General features: G+C 40.4%; 1 protein-coding gene across 1 annotated transcript in view; it reads right to left on the bottom strand.

Annotated features, from left to right (window-relative positions):
- The window catches only part of LAMA4 (laminin subunit alpha 4), a 97,371-nt gene extending 82,104 nt beyond the window's left edge, over nucleotides 1–15,267 (bottom strand). The window contains exon 1 of the mRNA XM_030447944.1: nucleotides 14,938–15,267. Coding sequence (XP_030303804.1) covers nucleotides 14,938–15,138 — 201 coding nt within the window. The 5' untranslated portion in view covers nucleotides 15,139–15,267. The remainder of the gene's footprint in view (nucleotides 1–14,937) is intronic.
- Nucleotides 15,268–20,262: the final 4,995 nt, after the last annotated feature.

Raw genomic sequence — 20,262 nt, 5'->3', positions numbered from 1 at the left:
GTATAGTCATCCAGAATACTTGGTGCTCACTGCAAGCAGTGAGTTAGTTCTAGCATATGCTTGTGAAATAGAAAATTATCCCATTTTACAAAGAGCAAAACTGATCCTTGCTATCAGGGATGTCATGTTCATAGTGCTGTCATGTTCATTCCAGGCTCAGGTGCCAATTAAGTGAACTCTGATGCTGGGAAGAAGAGCTCTGATGCTGAGCAACTTTGACAATTTCAAGCTAGTGACCCAGGTAAAACTCCCTGAATAACAAAACAGTATAAATTGTACACTTTTTGGTGCACTAAAAATACTGCTTTGCCACCTGGGATGTAAATAAACAAAGTGTGTGACTCCGTGGACATCCTAGCTTAAAACCCACGCTGGGTAGACACAAACTATGGCTTATAATGCCTGGAAAGTATTGACTACAAAGCAATCTTCTTTACCTTGTATAGATAGCTACAGGAGTCTACTTCTGCTGTTTCATTTGGCTAGCAAGTACTGAGGACACCAACATGACTTCTACATCTGCTTTTCAGTTCAGGACATAATTGACTTCCAGTAGGTTTAAAATCCAGACTTTTAAAATCCAAACTGCCAACAGTAAACTGGTAGTTGTTTGATTACTTCTTGCTCTCTGTGAGCAAAGATGGTCAAAACCATATTATTCCTAAACACAGGCACAGAGATTTAGTTCTTCTTCATGCTGCTGGGAAACTTTATGCAAAAAACCCCATCTTCATTTTTAAAGACAGGTTACCCTGAAGACAGATGGCTTCTGGAGCTCATAGAAAGTGACATGAATCTAAACAGCCCCCCTGTAATCCTGAAGGACACAGTCAGTGACCTACTGAGATGCTTGGATCCCCACAAGTCTATGGGACCAGATGGGATCCACCCAAGGGTAATGAAGGAGCTGGCAGAAGAACTTGCCAAGCCTCTCTCTATCATCTACCAACAGTCCTGGCTCACTGGGGACATCCCAGATGACTGGAAGTTGGTGAATGTCTCGCCAATCCACAAAAAGGGCCGGAAAGAGGACCCAGGAAACTACAGGCCCGTCAGCCTGACCTCAGTGCCTGGCAGGGTCATGGAACAGATCATCCTCAGTGCAATCACACAGCACCTGCAGGATGGGCAAGGGATCAGACCCAGCCAGCATGGGTTTAGGAAGGGCAGGTCATGCCTGACCAACTTGATCTCCTTTTATGATCAGGTAACCCAACTGGTGGATGAGGGGAAGGCTGTGGATGTGGTCTACCTGGACTTCAGCAAAGCGCTTGACACCGTCTCCCACAGCATCCTCCTGAAAAAACTATCAGCCTGTGGCTTGGACAGGAGCACCCTGTGCTGGGTTAAGAACTGGCTGGAGGGCCGGGCCCAGAGAGTGGTGCTGAACGGGGCTGCATCCAGTTGGCAGCCGGTCACCAGTGGTGTCCCCCAGGGATCAGTGTTGGGCCCAGTTCTGTTTGATATCTTCATTGATGATTTAGATGAGGGGATTGAGTCCATCATCAGCAAATTCACAGACGACACTAAGCTGGGGGGGGAGTGTGGATCAGCTGGAAGGCGGGAGGGCTCTGCAGAGGGACCTGGACAGACTGGAGAGTTGGGCTGATTCCAATGGGATGAGGTTTAACATGGCCAAGTGCCGGGTCCTGCACTTTGGCCACAACAACCCCATGCAGCGCTACAGGCTGGGCACAGAGTGGCTGGAGAGCAGCCAGGCAGAAAGGGACCTGGGAGTCTGGATTGACAGGAAGCTGAACATGAGCCAGCAGTGTGCCCAGGTGGCCAAGAAGGCCAATGGCATCCTGGCCTGTATTCGGAACAGCGTCGCCAGCAGGTCCAAGGAAGTGATTCTGCCCCTGTACTCAGTGCTGGTGAGGCCACACCTCGAGTACTGTGTCCAGTTCTGGGCCCCCCAGTTCAGGAAGGATATTGAGGTCCTGGAGCAGGTCCAAAGGAGGGCAACCAGGCTGGTGAAGGGACTCGAGCACAGACCCTATGAGGAGAGGCTGAGAGAGCTGGGGTTGTTCAGCCTAAAGAAGAGGCAGCTCAGGGGAGACCTCATCACTCTCTACAACTCCCTGAAAGGAGGTTGTAGCCAGGTCGGGGTTGGTCTCTTTTCCCAAATGACTTTCAGCAAGACAAGAGGGCATGGTCTTAAGTTGTGCCAGGGGAAGTTTAGGTTATATATTAGAAAGAATTTCTTTACGGAAAGAGTGATCTGGCATTGGAATGGGCTGCCCACTGAAGTGGTGGATTCTCTGTCCCTGGAGATATTTAAAAAGAGACTGGATGTGGCACTCAGTGCCATGGTCTAGCAACTGCAATGGTGGTTCAGGGGTTGGACTCGATGATCTCTGAGGTCACTTCCAACCCAGCCAATTCTATGATTCTATGATTCTATGATTCTATGAACAGTCATTCATATCTCTGACATTTTTTTACAGTCATAACTACATAGCTGCAAATAATTTGTTTAACAATTTATTTTAGTTCCCCCAAAATCTGGATGGATTTGAATTTGCCAAAGAAGAATGAGTATGGATAGACATTCATGTAGTTACAATTTCCTCCAAAACACAGTGAGTACTTAGAGCAGTGAAAGGTTTGCTGCAGATAGCATGTTCCATAGGTCTGTTTATATATAGTGAGGCATTGATTAAATCCATGGCTTCTCTGTTTATATTTATAGCACACATTCACACTGGTTTTTATTTATAGGTTACCTTTTAGTCTTGTCTATATTAAATGTCTCTCTTGTTGGCAAGGAGCCTTGAATATCGTTTAAACAGTCTTACAGTAAATGCCATCCAGATGAGATGGTCGTTCATTGGCCCTTCTTGGGGGAGGCCTCTGTACTTCTCTTGGGCTGTTTCTATTAATGGAGCATCTGAACATTATGCTCATGGGCTGAGGATCTCCACATACCCCCTATTGGCTCCCACAGCCCTTCTGCCTGAACAGATAAGAAACTCACTGCCTTGTTTCTGTGCATTGTCCTCCGTCCCTAAGTACTTTCATAAGGATTTTGGGACTCAGGAAGACACATTCTTCTCTTCATCTCTTGTGTGATCATGAACGGAAAACTGTAAAAATGGAATAATCACCATAATCACACAGAATCACAGTATCACAGAATGACCGAGGTTGGAAAGGACCTCTGGATGTCACCTGCTACAACCTTCCTGCCCAAGCAAGGACACCTTAAGCTGGTTGCCTGGTACCACATCCAGAAGTATTCAATGTAATCCATGCCAATGACACAAGTCAGCAACTTTGTGTCTTTTAAAATAATTAGTCAGACCACTAAGAATAATGAATATTCCTACCTGACAGAAATTTCTGGTAGTAATGATTTGCTTGTTTCAAATGCCTGTTGCTGGACCCAAGACTTCTGGTTTTTTTAATCCAGTACTGAAAATACTTTATTTGGCTTCCATCTAAGCAGCCATACTTGAAAGCCATTGGCATATTTATGAAACACTGCTTGGCATTGTGCTCTTTCCCATTTTTTTTCTCCATCCTTTTTAAGGGATAAACCACACTCTGGTATTTGAGGGCATCTTTTATGCTGTGAGGATTTACTGCCGAAGCATACCAAATATATGAAAATAACCAGTTAAAGAGAGAAGGAAGAAATAAAAATAATTACATTTTTGTCATAAAATATCACATGAAAAGCTGAATCTAACTTTGTAGGATAGTTTTAAGCATGTAGGATACTTTTAAGATACTTGAGGAAAATCTGTTTTCTTCAGTAAGAGGAAGGAAATGGGAATATAGAATAATTATTTTATATAGAATTTGGTTTTGTTAAAATATCTTTCAGGGCATCTGTTTCTTTTTAAACACAATGCTTAAAACATTCTTCCTGCAAAAACAAACTAAGAGCTGGAGATCTTGGTGAAGTTACAAAATTCTAATGATAACTGCCACTTTTAACTTGCTCTATGTATTTCTCTTCATTTGCTACTCGTATCTCCCTGGGCTAGGTCTTGGCTACGGAAGAGGTTGCTGTGAGTTCTTCTATCCACTGAATTAAAGAGTAATTAAAAAAATAAAATGCCCTGGTGATGTCCTTTCCAAGACCTGTCATAATTCACTATAGCTTAAATTATTTGAAAGAACAAATGGATCTGTTTGAGTAACAGAAAATTCAAGACTATCTTTGTAGTTTAATCTATAAATCCTTAAAAGGGGCATTTTAGAGGGATTTTCGTCTTTGCAGAATGAGGGTCTCAGAAGTTAGTTACTGACTTGGTAGCCAGACATGCTCTACTATAAAAGTCATCATGAAGAAAGAGGGGGAGAAGTCCTGCTCTGTGCTGTGAGGTACTCTACAACATGCATACAAAATCAGGCATCTGCTCTCCAATTTTATTTCTTTTCTGCTGATTTTTTTTTTTAATTTATCTGTATTTTGAAGCTTCACAAATTTAGAGAATTAAAACCAAACAAGCTTGCTCACCAGCTTCCTCTTATGCCTCCAAGCTCTATTTATAATTTCTATAAGCCTCCATTACCTCTCATCTACAGTATCAAATTCTTCTGAACTAGAAGGTCACATTCTAACTATTATTACGGGAGAAATTAATTCAGTGTGTGGCATCATATCTAGACAGTCAATTACCCCATTTAATATGGCACCACATCTGTTAGCAAGTTGCCTGGATGCAAAAAGCAACTTTACAGTATTTACTGTTTCAAGGGCAGAAACCTCATGAAAATTAATGATTTACAATTTCAAATTTATTTTTAAAAATGTAAACATTTCCAAGAGGAATCAAATTTTTTAGCTTATTCTTCAAAGTCATGGCAGTTTTATAAAAAAGCACCCTGGTGTGTTTTATTAAATTCCTGTATTGCTCACTTAAATTTCTGACACAGATAACTGAAAAATATATATTTCTTCCAGTGCTCCACTGATGCTGTAAATTAGGAATTAATCAGAATTTGATGAAGATTTTTGGCCACAATGCTGTTAATATTTTGTGTTTTTTTAATCCCCGTGTCTTGACAGGTATCTCAATTCTCATAGCATTTAATGCTAGAGCATTACTAGAGCAATTATGTGAATTATACAATTACACAATAACAAGCTTTCTGTTTTGTTATCTAGCTTGCAAACATAAAAGTAAATTCTTTCTTGCTGAAATAGTCATTAGGTAAGAATTTGCAATATTATTGCATGTTTTGATTTTATAAATTAAGTTCTGAAGTGAGATAGGTTCAATGAAAATTAAAGTCTCACTGGGTGCATTTGCCATAGATCAGGGCAAATTAATATAATAATGGGATTTTCCAGGTCAGTGGTATGAAGTGATCATTAAACCTGCAGATATGTGTTTCTGTGAATCTCAGTAATTTGCATTTTCAAACATAAATAACCCTGACCAAAACAAGTGACATTGTTTCTGAATATGTAGTGTTTTTCAGTAAATGAACTGTTCAATGAGTAATGAAACAAAGAAAGCCTGATTTTCTGTTACTGCTATCCTTTCTGTGCTTGGGTCTCCATATTGTCCCTTTTTGTCTGCATCCTCAGTAATGCCCTTTGTTGAGAGCTCAGGGCTATGGCTGGTCCAGAGACATGCATGCAGTGCCTGGCCAGTCTGCAGCTGCTCAAGAGTATATCTGATGATTGAATTTAGTCTATTTTTCAAACTGTTTTTATGTTAAGCAACAACTCAACTGCGTAAGATATTTATCATTTATATATATGAAGAGGCTGAGCTTTCCTCAGAATTAACTGAAAAAATAGTGGTTTCCCTAAGGGAGAGAGGACACGGAGCCTGATTTGGAAGCTTGACTTACCAATTTATCCCTGGCAAATGGGACAAACTCACTTGAGAAGTTATTAACTCACCAGCTTCCAAAATAGAAAGTTATTTTGGATAATAAAAACTAGATTATATTGCTGATGAAAACCCTCTTCTCCAAGCTTTAGAAAAAGACCCTAAAGACTGCTAAAATTAAAACTGGCAAGACTGAAACTAGTAGATCCAATTCTAGGTATAATCTTGCCAGCAAGGGAGATACAGAACAAGAGTTATCTCTATTTCTCCCTGTTGCATGGCAGAGCTAGCATTTGGAGAGAAATGAATATGGCTAATTTCAATTATTAGTGATCTCCAAGCCAGTGAGCAAAGTAGTGCATGGGCAACAGGAAAAAATGAAAAGGAACCCCCTCTGCAGCCCACTGTCCCTCTATATTCTTGTTTCTTGTGTGGGCTTCTGCACCCCTCCCTTGTAAGAGTGACAGAGTGATGGTGACAGCAGCTAAAGCAATAGCTGAAAGCCAGATGGCATTATGCAGAGCACTGACATCATCGATTACCTTGACTAAGTAATTGTATTTAATTAAAAAAAATCCAAACAATTCCTGTATAGAAAATGTTTCCAGACTGTAACCCACCCCCTCCAGTCCAAGTGGAAAACAAAATGCCATTCAGCAACAGCGATGGGGTTGGATCCAACATAAACATTTCTCAGCTAGGCATTCTCCATACAAATGCGTCATCATTTTTTCCATATACAGTGGGAAAGACAAAGCCTCTGCTTAAAAGGCATTTTTCTTCAAAGAGGGGGACTAAAATGTTTTGGCTGTCTGCAAGCTGGCTAAGGATTAGAGAATAAAACCAGCCTCTTCTCTAATGTATTAATTACTATAGCCACCAAGTAAAAAACTTACTCTTACAGATGTTTATCATTGGAAATAGAAAATCTGCAACTGGAAAGGTAGCCATTTGATTTTCCCCTTTCAAACAAAAAGGTCCAGTCAATGCACGGGGAACAACTTACAGGAAAAAGGATAAATAATTCTTTGTTATTTCCTCATTACCACCCTCCACCCAGTGCCCATAAAACACTGACAAGAAATGTGCATTCTGAGTCATTTTTTCCTCTTGAGTCTCTCAGATAAGTGAGACATAATCAGTTGGCAAACTACAGCACTCCCTTAGAGATTTCCCAAAAGAGAAAAATTTTTTCAAGGGATAAAAAAGAAAAGTGGCCTTTACGCCAGGTATGACTATGTCTGTGGGACACTGTTAAAACTGAAAGATGTATCTAAAACTTCCTTTGATTTTCCCTTTGCAGCAATTTCCCTCACCCCAGATTTCCAGTATTTCCTGATTTCATTTTGCAGCTGTTTGAAATGCTGGAAAAGCAGACACATCTATCTGCTTGACTAATTGCCACAGCACCAAATTAAAAGCCAGATAGAGAGAAACACAAGTCACTGTGTGAAAAACTTGAAAGACCAAGAGAAAGAACTTTCATCCATCTCACCTACCAGAGGTGGCCCAGCTGTGGGCAAAACAGGCAGCTGCTTGGGATGGCTGATGGGCAGATGTCATGGTTTTTGGCTATTCTCAAAAATAGGGCTACCCCCTGGAGAGCGCCAGTGATTGCAAATGTGAGCAAAATAAGTGAGATAGCTTGATACAATAAAATTTGTAGTAGAAGCCTTACATCCAGCATGGAGGTGGGCAGAGTTTGTGCTCTGAAAGGAGAGAGGAAAAGCTAGTGATAGGGAGAAAGGGTAACTTACCCGGATCTCTCACCCCCTCAAACAAAAAAACCCCAAACCAACAATCTCTTTTCTCATCCTTCACAAAAATCCTTTGTCCAAGCCTCTGTTTTCAACTGACTTAAAAGGAGTTAACTTGTGCCACAGAGACTCTGTTGAGCCTCTGCAGACAATCCTCACCATTGGTAGGAAGCAGGGAGCCACAGAAAACCGCAAACTTGGAAAAAGCTAAATGAGATACACAAATTATCTCTGACCTTACACCATACCTGGAACTTCATCACCTACCCAACTCTCCTTGAAGAGATCTCTGCCAGGTACTGGGCCTCTGGATACCTTGCCAACCCTCAATGTGCCAGGCTGTGTTAGCTTTCCTGGGGAAGCTTGGTATGTAGGATTTTAATAGCTGGAGTAGTTTTTTTTCTGTTTTGGATACTAGAGCAGATTTTGTCTGGAAAAATGCTTTTTTTTTTTCATGGAGTGCTTTCCAGCAGGAATCCCTACAGTGCTTTCGAGGAAGGATCCCTGGAGTAATGAACACAGCATAAGGGAGTCATGGATGTCAGGATCTGTGGCTCTCTGTGGGCTCATCCAGGCTCAGAGGAGGAAAACCCCAGTGGGAAACCCTTGGACATATTTGCCTTGCATTAGTCTATGCAGAAAAGCAGTCTACCAATTTCTTGCTGCTCGGAAGGCCTGTAAAAAACTAACTGGGTACATCATAGGGTGGTGGTACCAGAGTACAGTGCAGCCCAGAAATGATACAGTTTGGTTGCTGGTTATGTGTGGTGTTTTTCCACCTGACACCAATAGTGAAAGGCTGAATGAATTTTTTATTATTTTTTTGGTGGGGAGACAGAGTCAAACAATGATTTAAAGCCTTACAGTTTCAGCTAGAATGACTGTTTTTGCAGATCGTATTGCAAGTTGCTCATGAAGGTAGATGACTTTTATTCAGTTATTATTACATTGTCTTTCAAACTAACATTCAAGTGCTGTTGTCCTTCCTGTACTCCCTGGCTTCCATATACCAGAACTTATCTTTTAGTTCTTTTTACAGTCTTGAAAACTTGAAATAGTAATTTCTAAAATATTTTTTGCATCCCTCTATTATTCTTTGTATCATAGTAGGTATCTTGGTAACTTTTGAATTTTAGGGTCTTAGCACTGTATTCTAGTATTTCCAAAGGATTTATTTTAAGCAAATAAAACATCTACAGAATTGTACTACACAGCTAAAAAGGAACAACAAATATTTACTGCATTTTAAACAATCTCTGTTTGCACTGACAAAAATACACTTTATGTATACTGACTGATAGTCAGAAAAATCTGTTTGAGATCAATTAGATTTCAAAAACTGTGGAGCTTTAGCAGCTTTGTACAGTACTATTCAGCAATTGTTAGCTCTTGCAATGGGATGTGTATCTCAAACATCCCCAGCCCATAAGAGTGTCTGACAAAACCACTGGGATATGATCCAAATGTTCAAAAGGACCAACTGGACTATAACAATCAAGTGTGTGTATATTTTGTTGTTTGAAATCTATGTCCAGAAGTTAAGTGTAAATTATCAGTGGCTGGTTATATATTACTCAAATACTAGACCTATTTTCCACAGCTCTTGAACACTAGGAGCTGTAATTTTTATAAGTTTAAATCAGGACAAGAACTCCTTCAGAAACCTATTCTTTCATTGCTTCTCATGCCCTCTGGAAAAACTGGGCTTTTAATTCCTTCCTTGCTTCCCATGTAATGAATAAGAGTGGGCATGAAATGCCTTTTATTGGTTTTCAGAGTCGTGAATAAGCTTTGGGGCACTTTGCTGGTACTTTCCCAAAGCTTTGTGGGAACTTTCTGCAGTTGAGTTTATATTGCATTGTTCTAGTGGGTGCTTTATGCACCTTCTTGAAATGGAGAACATTTCCTGCTATCCTTCTGCTCTGTTCTGTGCTTCCATTTACTTCAGCTTCCTATGATTTAAAAGGTTTGGGGTCTGGAGGCTCTACTCCAAGCAGCTGATTTTCATTAAAGCTTTGATGAGAAATTGAAGCTGGAATCACAAACATCTGCAGTAAAACTTCCTCCCCACTAATAGACATTTCTCAGGACACAACCTTGATGTAACAGAAGAAAAAACCCAAAACAAAAAACAGCAACTAGGAATCCAAACTGTCCATTATGGGAGTTAACCTGACATAACCTCGAGGTTCTGAAATGAGCTCATTTGAAGGTATGATTTTTTGGAGGTAGATCCAGTTTCCACTATCTTAACAGAATATAAAGATTTTGGTGAAGCTAAAACCCTTTTTGGCTCACCCCTCAGGATTAGGTCTTTTGCTTCTTCTTTCAGCGCTATTTTGTTTTGAACAAATTAATGCCACAAGTAAGGATCGAACTGATTTCTCCAAATAGTCTGTAAGAATTCCTGTTCCAGCCTTTATGAGGGAAAGCATGAAGACAATATGGTGATAGTTGGAGTCTTGGCTTACAAGCAGCTGGGAGTTTAGATTGCTCTTTTAAATATACCTAATGTGAACCATTTTAATGAGGTAAACTTGTCCTGTGCTGATTATTGCTTATTGCTTTAGGAAACCTGAAAGAAAGCACCTCAAGTACTATTTCTTGCTGTTGAAAATTTAGGTCAGCAGCTGGTGGTAGAAGAAAAGTGGGAAAAAATGGTTGTCAAACATGTAATTTTTAACATGAATCCTCCAACCGATGACTTCTGCTTTTCACTGTCTCTTATAGTAAATGGCTAATTCTGTCTTGACTGTGATTGTTGTTCCCTTTAAAGGACCTCTTTTGCCTCCCTGCCTTTACCCTGAGCCAAAAAACACTGATGCTGGAAACAGTTTTCCTCTTCCATCCATCCAATAATATCATGCCTTCCTTCACTCTGGGAATTGGCTTTCTGCCTAGTCCCAACTGAAGAATTTTTTCTACATCCTTAAGGCTCTTGATTTTCTCATTCTTGCTCTGATTTTTTTCCCTCTTTTTTTCATCTTTCTGCTTTAGCTTGCTTCTGTTCCACACTATTTGCTTCACTTCTTTTCACAGAGGACTTTTAAAATAATCTTTTCTCACTTGGCAAGTGGCCCCACAAGGTATCTGTATGCACTTTCTTCCACTAATCCTGCCTACGTTCACCTCTTGTATTGGGATTTCTGTTGTTTTCTTGACTTCAGGTTGTCATTTACCTCAGAATGAAATTAATCTTTTTCTGAATGTCACATTACATTTGTTTTTTATTAAAGCAAGTAACCGCACAATGTGAATCACAGGGAATAATTTGCCATATTCTCTAGTGTTTGAAGTCTTGTGCCATTGTTTATTCTCCCCTTAGACTCTGTACTCTTCCACTGTTTGCAAGGAACTTTGTTTCTACTGGGGAAAAAAAATCTACATTTATATAATTAAAACTCTCATGTCAGTGGAATTTACAAACACAAATGCTAACAGTGGCAGGCTTCTGACTCAAATGGTAATGACCTGTGTCCTAATTTAAAGGCATGTCCTTCACAGTGGGATATAACTGTTTTCAGGAGTCACTTTTGGTTTTCAGTTTTGACTCTCTGCCTCACCAAAACTGGAAGTGTCTCACCACCTCCTTTTCCTTCTGCTGTGTCCAAGCGAACATGTGGAACCCCAAAACAAGGATTTCTGGTGTTTGCCACTTTCTTCATTGCTTACATTTGATATCTGGCTGTCAGTTTCAAGTCCTTTGCTTCTACTTCTGATGAATCTTCCTTCTAAAATATTTTAATCTACCCTTATCTGAAAGAATCAGTCTCTGATGTAAGGCTGACAATGGCGATTGAGTTGTATTGACGAGCTTGATCAGGTGTTCTGTGTTCATTGTCTTTCAGTTTCTTATATTTTCCCCATACACATCAGGATTCAGCACTGTAACATCTCCCTCATGTCCTCTTACTGTGTTTGTGATCCAAGGAATTTAAGCATCTTAAACAGCAAACAAGCAACAAAGTACTTGACAGAGAGCTTTTCATATTGATCTGCCTCTTAATAAGCAATCCAATACAACTGGATAAATTCTTCAGGGCTTAGTTACCTTTAAAATGAAAATTTGTAACTAACTTGTAGTCTGAACTAAGTCACCGCTGATTTCCATTTGTTACATATGATCAGACTTTCATTTCTTAGACGAGTGAACCTATTATTAGCATTTTTGTTGTCTATGTACTTGCTTACACAATGAGTTTAAAGTTTTTCTCTAACACTCCAATCCTCCTCATGATACCTCTGAATATTTTTTCATCAGTTTAAAAGCATTCTTCTTGAAACAGATACAGAGAGTTATACATATTACTTCATGACAGACACTATGAGACCTCTTTGTGCAGGTGACATGACATTTCACTGGGTGGAATGTAGTCTAGTTAATTTTAACATCTACACTGTGTGTCTCAGCCTTTAGCTGGTCAAGAAAAATGTCCTGAAATGAGCATTCAGCAATGTCCTTACAGAGGAAGAGGCTCACTTTTGGGCTTCCAGGGAAGACAGTTAGGAATTGGAGATTGAAATAAACCTGCTGTCTCCATTACTGTATGAGTAATGTGGATTTATACTTGAAGACAGTGCTTGATTTGTATTGAAAAGTTTAGACAGAGTTTATGTGCCTAATTTAGGTGTACTAGATGCCACACTGATTAACAATCAGGGCACCAACCTACTAGATTTTGCTGACCTCCAATTCAAAAACATGGTCTTCTCTATGAGTGGGTACAGCATATTAGCACAGCACTGAAAATGCAGTTAGTTGTCTTCTCTCTGACATCAAGAGGCTTTCATTCCAATCCAAGGCATTCAAAAGCTCCACCCTAATGTTAATTCTGATTTTTTAAAACATTCCTCCCAGTTTCTTTGAGTTTAGGGTAGTCAATATGGGAAAGGGAGAGTAGTGGAAACCAGAAATATTCACTAAAATGTATTTGCATTAATTGGGATCACGTGTTATTTCGTAGGTTCATAGTCTCAAACTCAAACCAACATTGAAGAGCATCCCACCAGTTACAGCTTGGAAACTCCCATAAGCACTGTTTCAGACCTAGTAGATTTCTGAAGATTCTGTGTGGAGCAGAATCAGAAAAATATTGCCCAGTACTTTCCCCACACAGTGACACATCATAATTTCTGTCTGCCCTGGTCCTTCCTCTGGAACCACAGCCCACCATGAAGCCTCATCAGCTTCTCTGTGACTCTGCCTCACAAATCTGTACCCTTTAAATAATTTGGCACTATTCAACATGAGCTTTTGTCTGCTCAAGAGAGCTGTAGGTCTGAGTCAATATTTAGATGATGGAGCTGAATCAAACCATGCTGTGTAAGAGAGTTTACTCTGTAGTTCACTGTGAGCTGTAGGTTCAGAACATGGGGTTCAAAAGAATCAAATTCAAACCTGCTGAGATAAATACTGTTCCTGGGACAGAGGGAGGGAAGGTGGGCTGTGGGAGTGGAAAGCTCTCTGAGGACCAAAGGAAATGTTCTTTCCTTGGGTGAAAGACTACTAGACCATTACCTCTGGCCCCTCAATCAATGGGCTTAAAGCCCATTCCCCAGCTCCTATTACCAACTTCATACATGGATCACTGGGTAAGTATGTTCTCACCATTGAAGAGCCATCAACTCTATCAAAAAAAAAAAAAAAATAAGGCCATCGTACTGGGCCTCTGGAAATTGCCAAGGAGGTCATTCCTGAGACGCAATCATAAGATGAATCTGCAGCTATTAAAGGGTCCTGAAATCCTGGCTCCTTCCTCGTGAAACTGTAACAGCCTGAGGCCAAGGGCCTTGGCATCATTATAGCAGGCAGCATCATTCATTCCTAATATGAGACCCAGAGTCTACGTGCTACCATTGAAGGATCTGAAGTAAACTGCTGTAGCAAACTCCAGTTAGTAAGTCTATTAGATCACATTGTGCAAATGAAACTTTAGGGAGGATTGACATGGGTGAAGGAGAAAGGTGTGCATTGTCCAATATATATCACAGCACTTTCCCAAGGTAAAGTTGAATATATTAGAGTGAAACGAAGTATCTTTAGTAAAACTATACTACACAATTTATAGCTGTTAATAATCAGTTATGCCCATCATCCTGTGAAAGCAGCAACAAAACCCATCCAGCTCTTGAATCAGGCATTTCATTGAGGGATTTTCCATGTAGTAAGCAACAGGTGGCAACACAGCTTCCTGGGGCTGATCCCAGGCTAGAGGACAAGAGCTGTACAATCCAATCCATGGAGCCTGTCCAAGGCTTGGATGGCTCCCGAGGGCTTCTACACTGAACAGATCAGGATTTAGCCTACAGTTTTCTCACACAGGTCATATTTCTCTCCAAACCCCTGGCAGGGCAGGCAGGCATTTCTGAGGCTGCCCAGCTGCTCTGAGCCATTGTGACAAGCTCTGCCCAGCCCCAACTCTGGCTGTCTGAAGGGCTTATGTACTTATTTCTGTGGCTATTAGTTCTGGAAATTGGAGTGTAGGGGGAAAATTAGGCTTGTGATATCAGAGATTGAGATCTTGACATTGTCATGGTGACATGGCTGTGTTAATCTCACCTCATTTTTGAATGTTATGCTAGAAGAACTACTCTTTCGCTTCCCATGACCTTATGTAACTCAATTTGCCTCCTACATTTCATCTCCCACACACTGAGACATGACTGTCCCCCAGTCATGTATGCTGGAATAATTTATTTCTTTCTCAGGCTGTATTTTTGAGTAGTCTATTCCTGATGCAGCCTTACTGGAACAAGGAGTATCCCAAAACACAGGGATTGCAGGAAAAATCTCTACCTTACTTCCTCTGCCTCTTGATTTCATTTGTTCCCATACTTTTTGACAGTCTAAAAATGTCTGCAGGTGTTTTCTCTGCAGGCAATTTCCGACACAAATTTGATTTATTATCCCTGCTCTAATCTTGAAAAGGAACTTTGGATTCTGGCAGCCAGAAACAAAAGCCCAAACTTCTGCATTAACCTGTTTGCCACCGAGACTTCCATACTCTTTCTGGAAGTTTAAGTGAATTACAATTGCAGGAACTACAGCAAGGCAAGCAGAAAAGTGTGACAATTAACCCCTGCAAAATAGCTCTGTTTGGACAGGCCTGTTTAGTTATGTTGGCAGGAAAGTCAGAGACGTGCTACGCCAGCCTCACTGCAAAGTACGGCAGCTGTCTGCTCCCAGCAGTCAGGGCATGTGTACATTTTGAAGTCTGAACTGTATCTCTCCAGCCCCAAAATGCAATATCTCAGACCCCCCGCAAAAAAATCCTCCGGTATTGCTTTAAGGACCAAATGATTAAGCTAATGTTAACCAGATGGGAGCTTCAGCACAGAGAAAGCAGAAAAGCACAGACACCAGAGAGAGAAGGGAGTTACTGTACCTCAGCAAAAGGCACCCAACTTCCAGTAGCTACTGCCTGCTGCTGCCCTCTGATAACAGTGGCTTCTTGCTCGCTGACCGCTGAGCTACCTTCAATGTCAAACTGAAAAACGCTTCCCTCAGTTGAGGCTGCACTGGAGGAGAAGCATCTCAAAAAGAATAATATAGGAGAAACGAGGGGCCAGGCGGAGATCAAAGCCATTTCCTCCCCTTACATCCAGCAGTGGTCTTCTAGAGTCTCAGTAATTGTTTACCCTCTTCTGCAATCAGCCCCCCTTGGCTTAGTGGTGCTTCAGTTATTTTAACTTTCTTTCAGCGATCAGTTTCCAGATGTGGCACTTCAAGGCAGTCTAACCAGATCCTTATTTAAAAGGGAAAAAAAAAAAAAAAAAAAAAAGGAAAAGAAGGGAAGCAAAGCGTTTTTGCTGCCTCCCTCGTTCACTCTGTGCCTGTGGCTCCTCTTTTTCCCCAGAGGCTCCAGCTCAATAACATACAGATGGGCAGAGCTTAAGCAGAGAGTGTCAAACAGAGATTGTATTCCAGGAAAGCACCGCTGGCTCCCCAGCCACCTTATCTCACCCTGTCAGGATACAGACTGACGCTCTGCTCGGTGCTCTGGCTTCCTTCACATGTTCACATCGTTCCCTTTTTTACCTTTCGTGTCGAGATCCTCCCACTCAAACTTTGCCGTTCAGAAAGTGAGGTCACCCTTTCCTCCCCCTACACCACCCCCCCACAACTCCATCCAACAGCTCCACATGAAGCATTGACTCACGTGACTGGGGTTTTGGTTTTTTGTTGTTTTGTTTTGTTTTTTCTTTTGTTTTGTTTGTTTTAATATCTCCAGTTTATTCAGCTGAAGGCAGAAAGCTGCCAAATTTATTAAAAAACCCAAAAGCTAGACCAACCTTTTCTTTTGGTATAGGGGGAGGGGAGGCTGTGGGTTGGAGGAGGAGGAGGAGGGAGGCAGCCTGGCTGTGCCATGGGCTAATAGGGGTAAGTGGTTTCTCTGACATGCTTGATTCAGATCCTTTCTCTCAAGCTCAGCTCTCAGCTTCTCATCGGCTTGTAAAAAAGAATATCATTCATTGCGATTTTGGAAACTGACTTCATCCCTCAGACTTATGAACTTTTATTTACAAAGACCATCTTGTATTCCTGTTTCAAGAGATGCTTTGTGAGACCCTGGTAACAAGGCTTGCAGTGTATATATGAAAGTGAGCTGAATATATTGCCCACAGCTGACTTAACTTTATGACTATAATCTCAAACAGACAACGCTGTAACCCTTGCTTGGTTTTGGGAAAAATTCAGTATTTAATTATACTAATATGCACCACTCTAGCCAAGGGGTCAGCACCCTGTCCCTCAGCTGTCCTCTGTGCAGGGGTTAGTAGTGCCTTTGACCTGTCAGGCTTCATTCTTAATTCTTAACAAAAATTGGTAGGTTTGGCTTTAAATTGAGGAAGTGGATTCCTCTCTCCCTCTTAATCTGATTGAAGATATTATGAACCAAGGAAGCAGTCAACAGAGAATTAAGGGTAAAATAAAGTGCTTAGGCTGTCTGTTAACTTCTACGCACCTGTGGGCACAGCTTTGGGTCCATAAATAATTCATATAGGTACTAGAAAGAAGTTAAGCATGAGGAAACTGCCTCTTTCAGATATGATGTAGCTGAGCAGGCAAAGCCACTCAAGCTTGTGAGAAGAAGTATTACACCAGCAGATAAGAAAAACCTGTGAGATCCAAGGCTTTGAGTTTCAGCACCAAGCTTTGTAGGAGGAAATAAACCATAGCAATGGTGGTTGCAAGTAATTTTCTCCTGTGGAAATAACTCTGTCATCTGAACATGATGACAAGAACTGGAAAAGGACATCTACTTATTTCTGACAGTCAGCCTTCAACAAATTGCGATACTTAGAAGGGAACCTCTCTTTCCTTGTATGAAAGGGAATTGAAGAAAATAAGTGGTCTGAAAAAAAATTACATGAACCAGGAAGACAGGAAAGACAAGAAGATTTGGCAAAACTTTGAGGTCTTTCTAAAACTGAAACTCAAGAAAGAAGCATGTGAGAATGAAAAATAAGATTACATCTGAACACAGGAAGAACATATCAGGGTACCAAGATGGAAAGTAGAGGCAGAAAATGAGATGTAATTGTGAAAACAATAGGTGTGAGAGGAAGGTTTGGGAGATCCTTCTTTCTATATCCATCAAAGAGAGAAAGTTATCAAAGAATAAATTTGAACACTGAACTTGTTTAAGGTGGAGGACTGTGTTAAATACCTTCTTGAGATTTTTTTCTCCTCTATGAGCTCACGATTCCTAGGAAGTCATTAGCTGCTGTAGTTTTGGACCTGGAGAACAAGACTTCATATTACAGAGGAACAAAAATAGGGCGTAGCACTGTTTTTCTATAATTGACTCTGCCTCCATTTTATTTTATTTTTTAATTTTATTTTGGATTGCATTACAACAAGGAATTAAAAAAAAATTCTCTGGAACATTTGGAGATAATTTCAGAAAGTATAATTTCAGAAAAGAAGCCTCTTCAAAGAGCTTCTTTAAGAAAGGTAATTTGGAGAGTGCATGAGGTTTCTTTTCATGTCTTTTCCACTGTCAGGTGATGTGGTTTGGGTACAGTTTAGACTGGGAATGTGTCATGAGAGGTATAAATATGTAAGAAGTATTGAAAACCAGTGATAGGTAACAGTCATTACATAGAGTGATCTGTAGTTTTGACAATTTCATTATTCAAGGAATTAAAACTAATTGAATTATTAAACACTGACTATTCAATTGATTTTTTTAGGTCTTTTTATTGCAGGCATGGTGAAAGGAAGTTGGACAGTTTATCCCTGCATACTTAATTTAGCTCAAGATCCTGCAGTCATGTATATGTCATAATGGTTTTGAAGAGTTCAAGGCTTATATGTTTGCACAACTGGGCTTTATTAAGTAATTCTGTTGGGGATTAATGACAGGGCATTAGGGGCAGCAGCTGCAGGGTATTGTGGCCTGGTCCAGCTGACCCTTCAGTGGACAGAAGCAGCCCAGAGTGAGCGAAAACACAGCTCCCCCATTCCAACAGATGCTAAAAAAAGGCAGTAGCTTTGAGGCAGGAGATTATTTAGGAGGAGATGGGATTGTGTACTGAGGGCACACAAAAGGAAAAATAGGAAGATGCAAGAAGGGGACTCAAGGAGAGATATAAAGAGATGCATTTGAAGAGACGAAATGGAGGAGATGTGCTAGGGGACACTACTGGGAAAATGACTGGATATGCAGTCCTGGAAGGACACACTTGCTACTTATTAGGGTGTTAGGATGCCTACTGGAGTGTGACTCACACCAGGGCAGGGACACCCCAGGGAGTGCAGCCTGTGACCCATGTTGGCCAGCTGCACCCCTGAGGGTGCAGTTTAAGAAGGGTCTACAAAGGTGTTGGGAAGAAGTTGAGTTGGGGTAGAGATAAGAAAGGTATTTCTTTGAATGTTATTTGTTTGCTTTCTTGCCTCAATACCTGGTTGAGGGACTAAGCATTTATGCCTATTTCCAATAAAATAAAATACGTGAAACATTGTGAATTAATGCTGTCTTCACTGCAATAGTAGTGAATATAAAAATCTTGTGAATGAGGCGATGAATGAGATGTTCAACCTGAAAAACGAAGCTCCATGAGCCTTGCTCACTGCAGTAAACTGACCGTCTGTACCCTCATGCATTACTTGAATACTTGAATGCTGTGTGCAGTTCTGGGCCCCTCACTACAACAAGGACATTGAGGTGCTGGAATGTGTCCAGAGGAGAGCTGGTGAGGGGCCTTGAGAACAAGTCATGTGAGGAGGGGCCAAGGGAACTAGGCATGTTTAGCCTGGAGGAGAAGAGGCTGAGGGGAGACCTCATTGCCCTCTACAACCACCTGAAAGGAGGTTGTAGGGAGGTGGGTGTTGGCCCCTTTTCCCAAGTGAATAATGACAGAACCAGAGGAAATGGTCTGAAGCTGAGGAAGGGGAAGTTTAGGTTAGATACTAGGAAAAATTTCTTTACTGAAAGAGTAGTTAATCACTGGAAAAGCATGCCCAGGTTGACTCACCATCCCTGGAGGTATTTAAGAAACATGTAGATGTGGCACTTCAGGGCATGCTTTAGTGGCTGGGTTTGTAAAGGGTTTGTTGGTTGTGTGGGGTTGTTTGTTTGTTTTGTTAGGTTTTTTGTTTGGTTGGTTGGTTTTTTGTGTTTTCTTTGTGTATATGGTTGGATTTAGTAATCTCAGAGGTGATATTCTGTGACTATTCTGTGATTATGTTAAGAAACTTTCTTCCAATATGTATCTGCTTTACTACAGCAAGAAATATAATTTGAAATATTGCTAATGATGCTTAGATTACAAGTTCTTCAAGTGAAGACTGATTTTCATTGCATACATGTAGCAGGTGACAAAATGAACCTCAGTGTGTGATGAAGGCATCCCCCCTAGCAAGTTATTAATAATGCAAAACCCTGCATTAATGTAATGTGTGTAAACACATTTACAGAAAGCAGTAAACATCATTCTTGAAATGCCCAAAACTGTAGAAGTGAAAGCAATATAATTATCTAATACATCTTTTTATGTAAAATAGGAAAAAAAGATGTTCATATCTCCATAGAAGAGTTCACAATGCTAATTTACAGCACTTTGAGAGACATAAGGTAGTAAACAAGATAGTTAACAAGACCAAAATCTTAAAAAGAAAGAGAGATCTGGTTTAAATATTTGGAAAATCATACTGGACCAAAGCATTAAAAATTTGGAAAATACCATGTTATATATCCATATACAGAAGTAAATCCACCACTTCAAATGGTAGAATTATTAAACAGTAAATAATTTACTCTTAAAAAATATAAGAGATCAATAAAAACACAAGTCATCACAGCTCACAAGATTGAAATCACTCTACAAATACATATTTTTCCCATAGCAAAAAATATTTTAAATATATATAAATAAATTTCCCTAAATATCACTATACTTTGCATCAGTTGGTCAGCTTGCTGACCAACAAGTGCTTACAAAAGATGTTTCCTTCATGTAATTTTAAATATTTTAAAATATTCACTTCCTGTTTAAATTGTGTAGAAACCCAGAAAAATTAAAACGGTACATTGGGTGCTTGTAAAAACACAAGCTGAATGTAAAATTATGATGTGATTAAAGAAAAAAACTTCCAGTTTCTTTATCCCTGTCAGAGACAATGTGGGTGTGTTACATGAAGAGTCTCAGAGTTGGAACAGAGCTTCTTCATATGGCAGGGTAAAGAAACAGGCGTTTCTCCTTCT

Source organism: Calypte anna, chromosome 3 (genome assembly GCF_003957555.1).
Source record: "Calypte anna isolate BGI_N300 chromosome 3, bCalAnn1_v1.p, whole genome shotgun sequence".
Taxonomy (NCBI): domain Eukaryota; kingdom Metazoa; phylum Chordata; class Aves; order Apodiformes; family Trochilidae; genus Calypte; species Calypte anna.
This window is presented reverse-complemented; position numbering and strand designations above follow the sequence as displayed.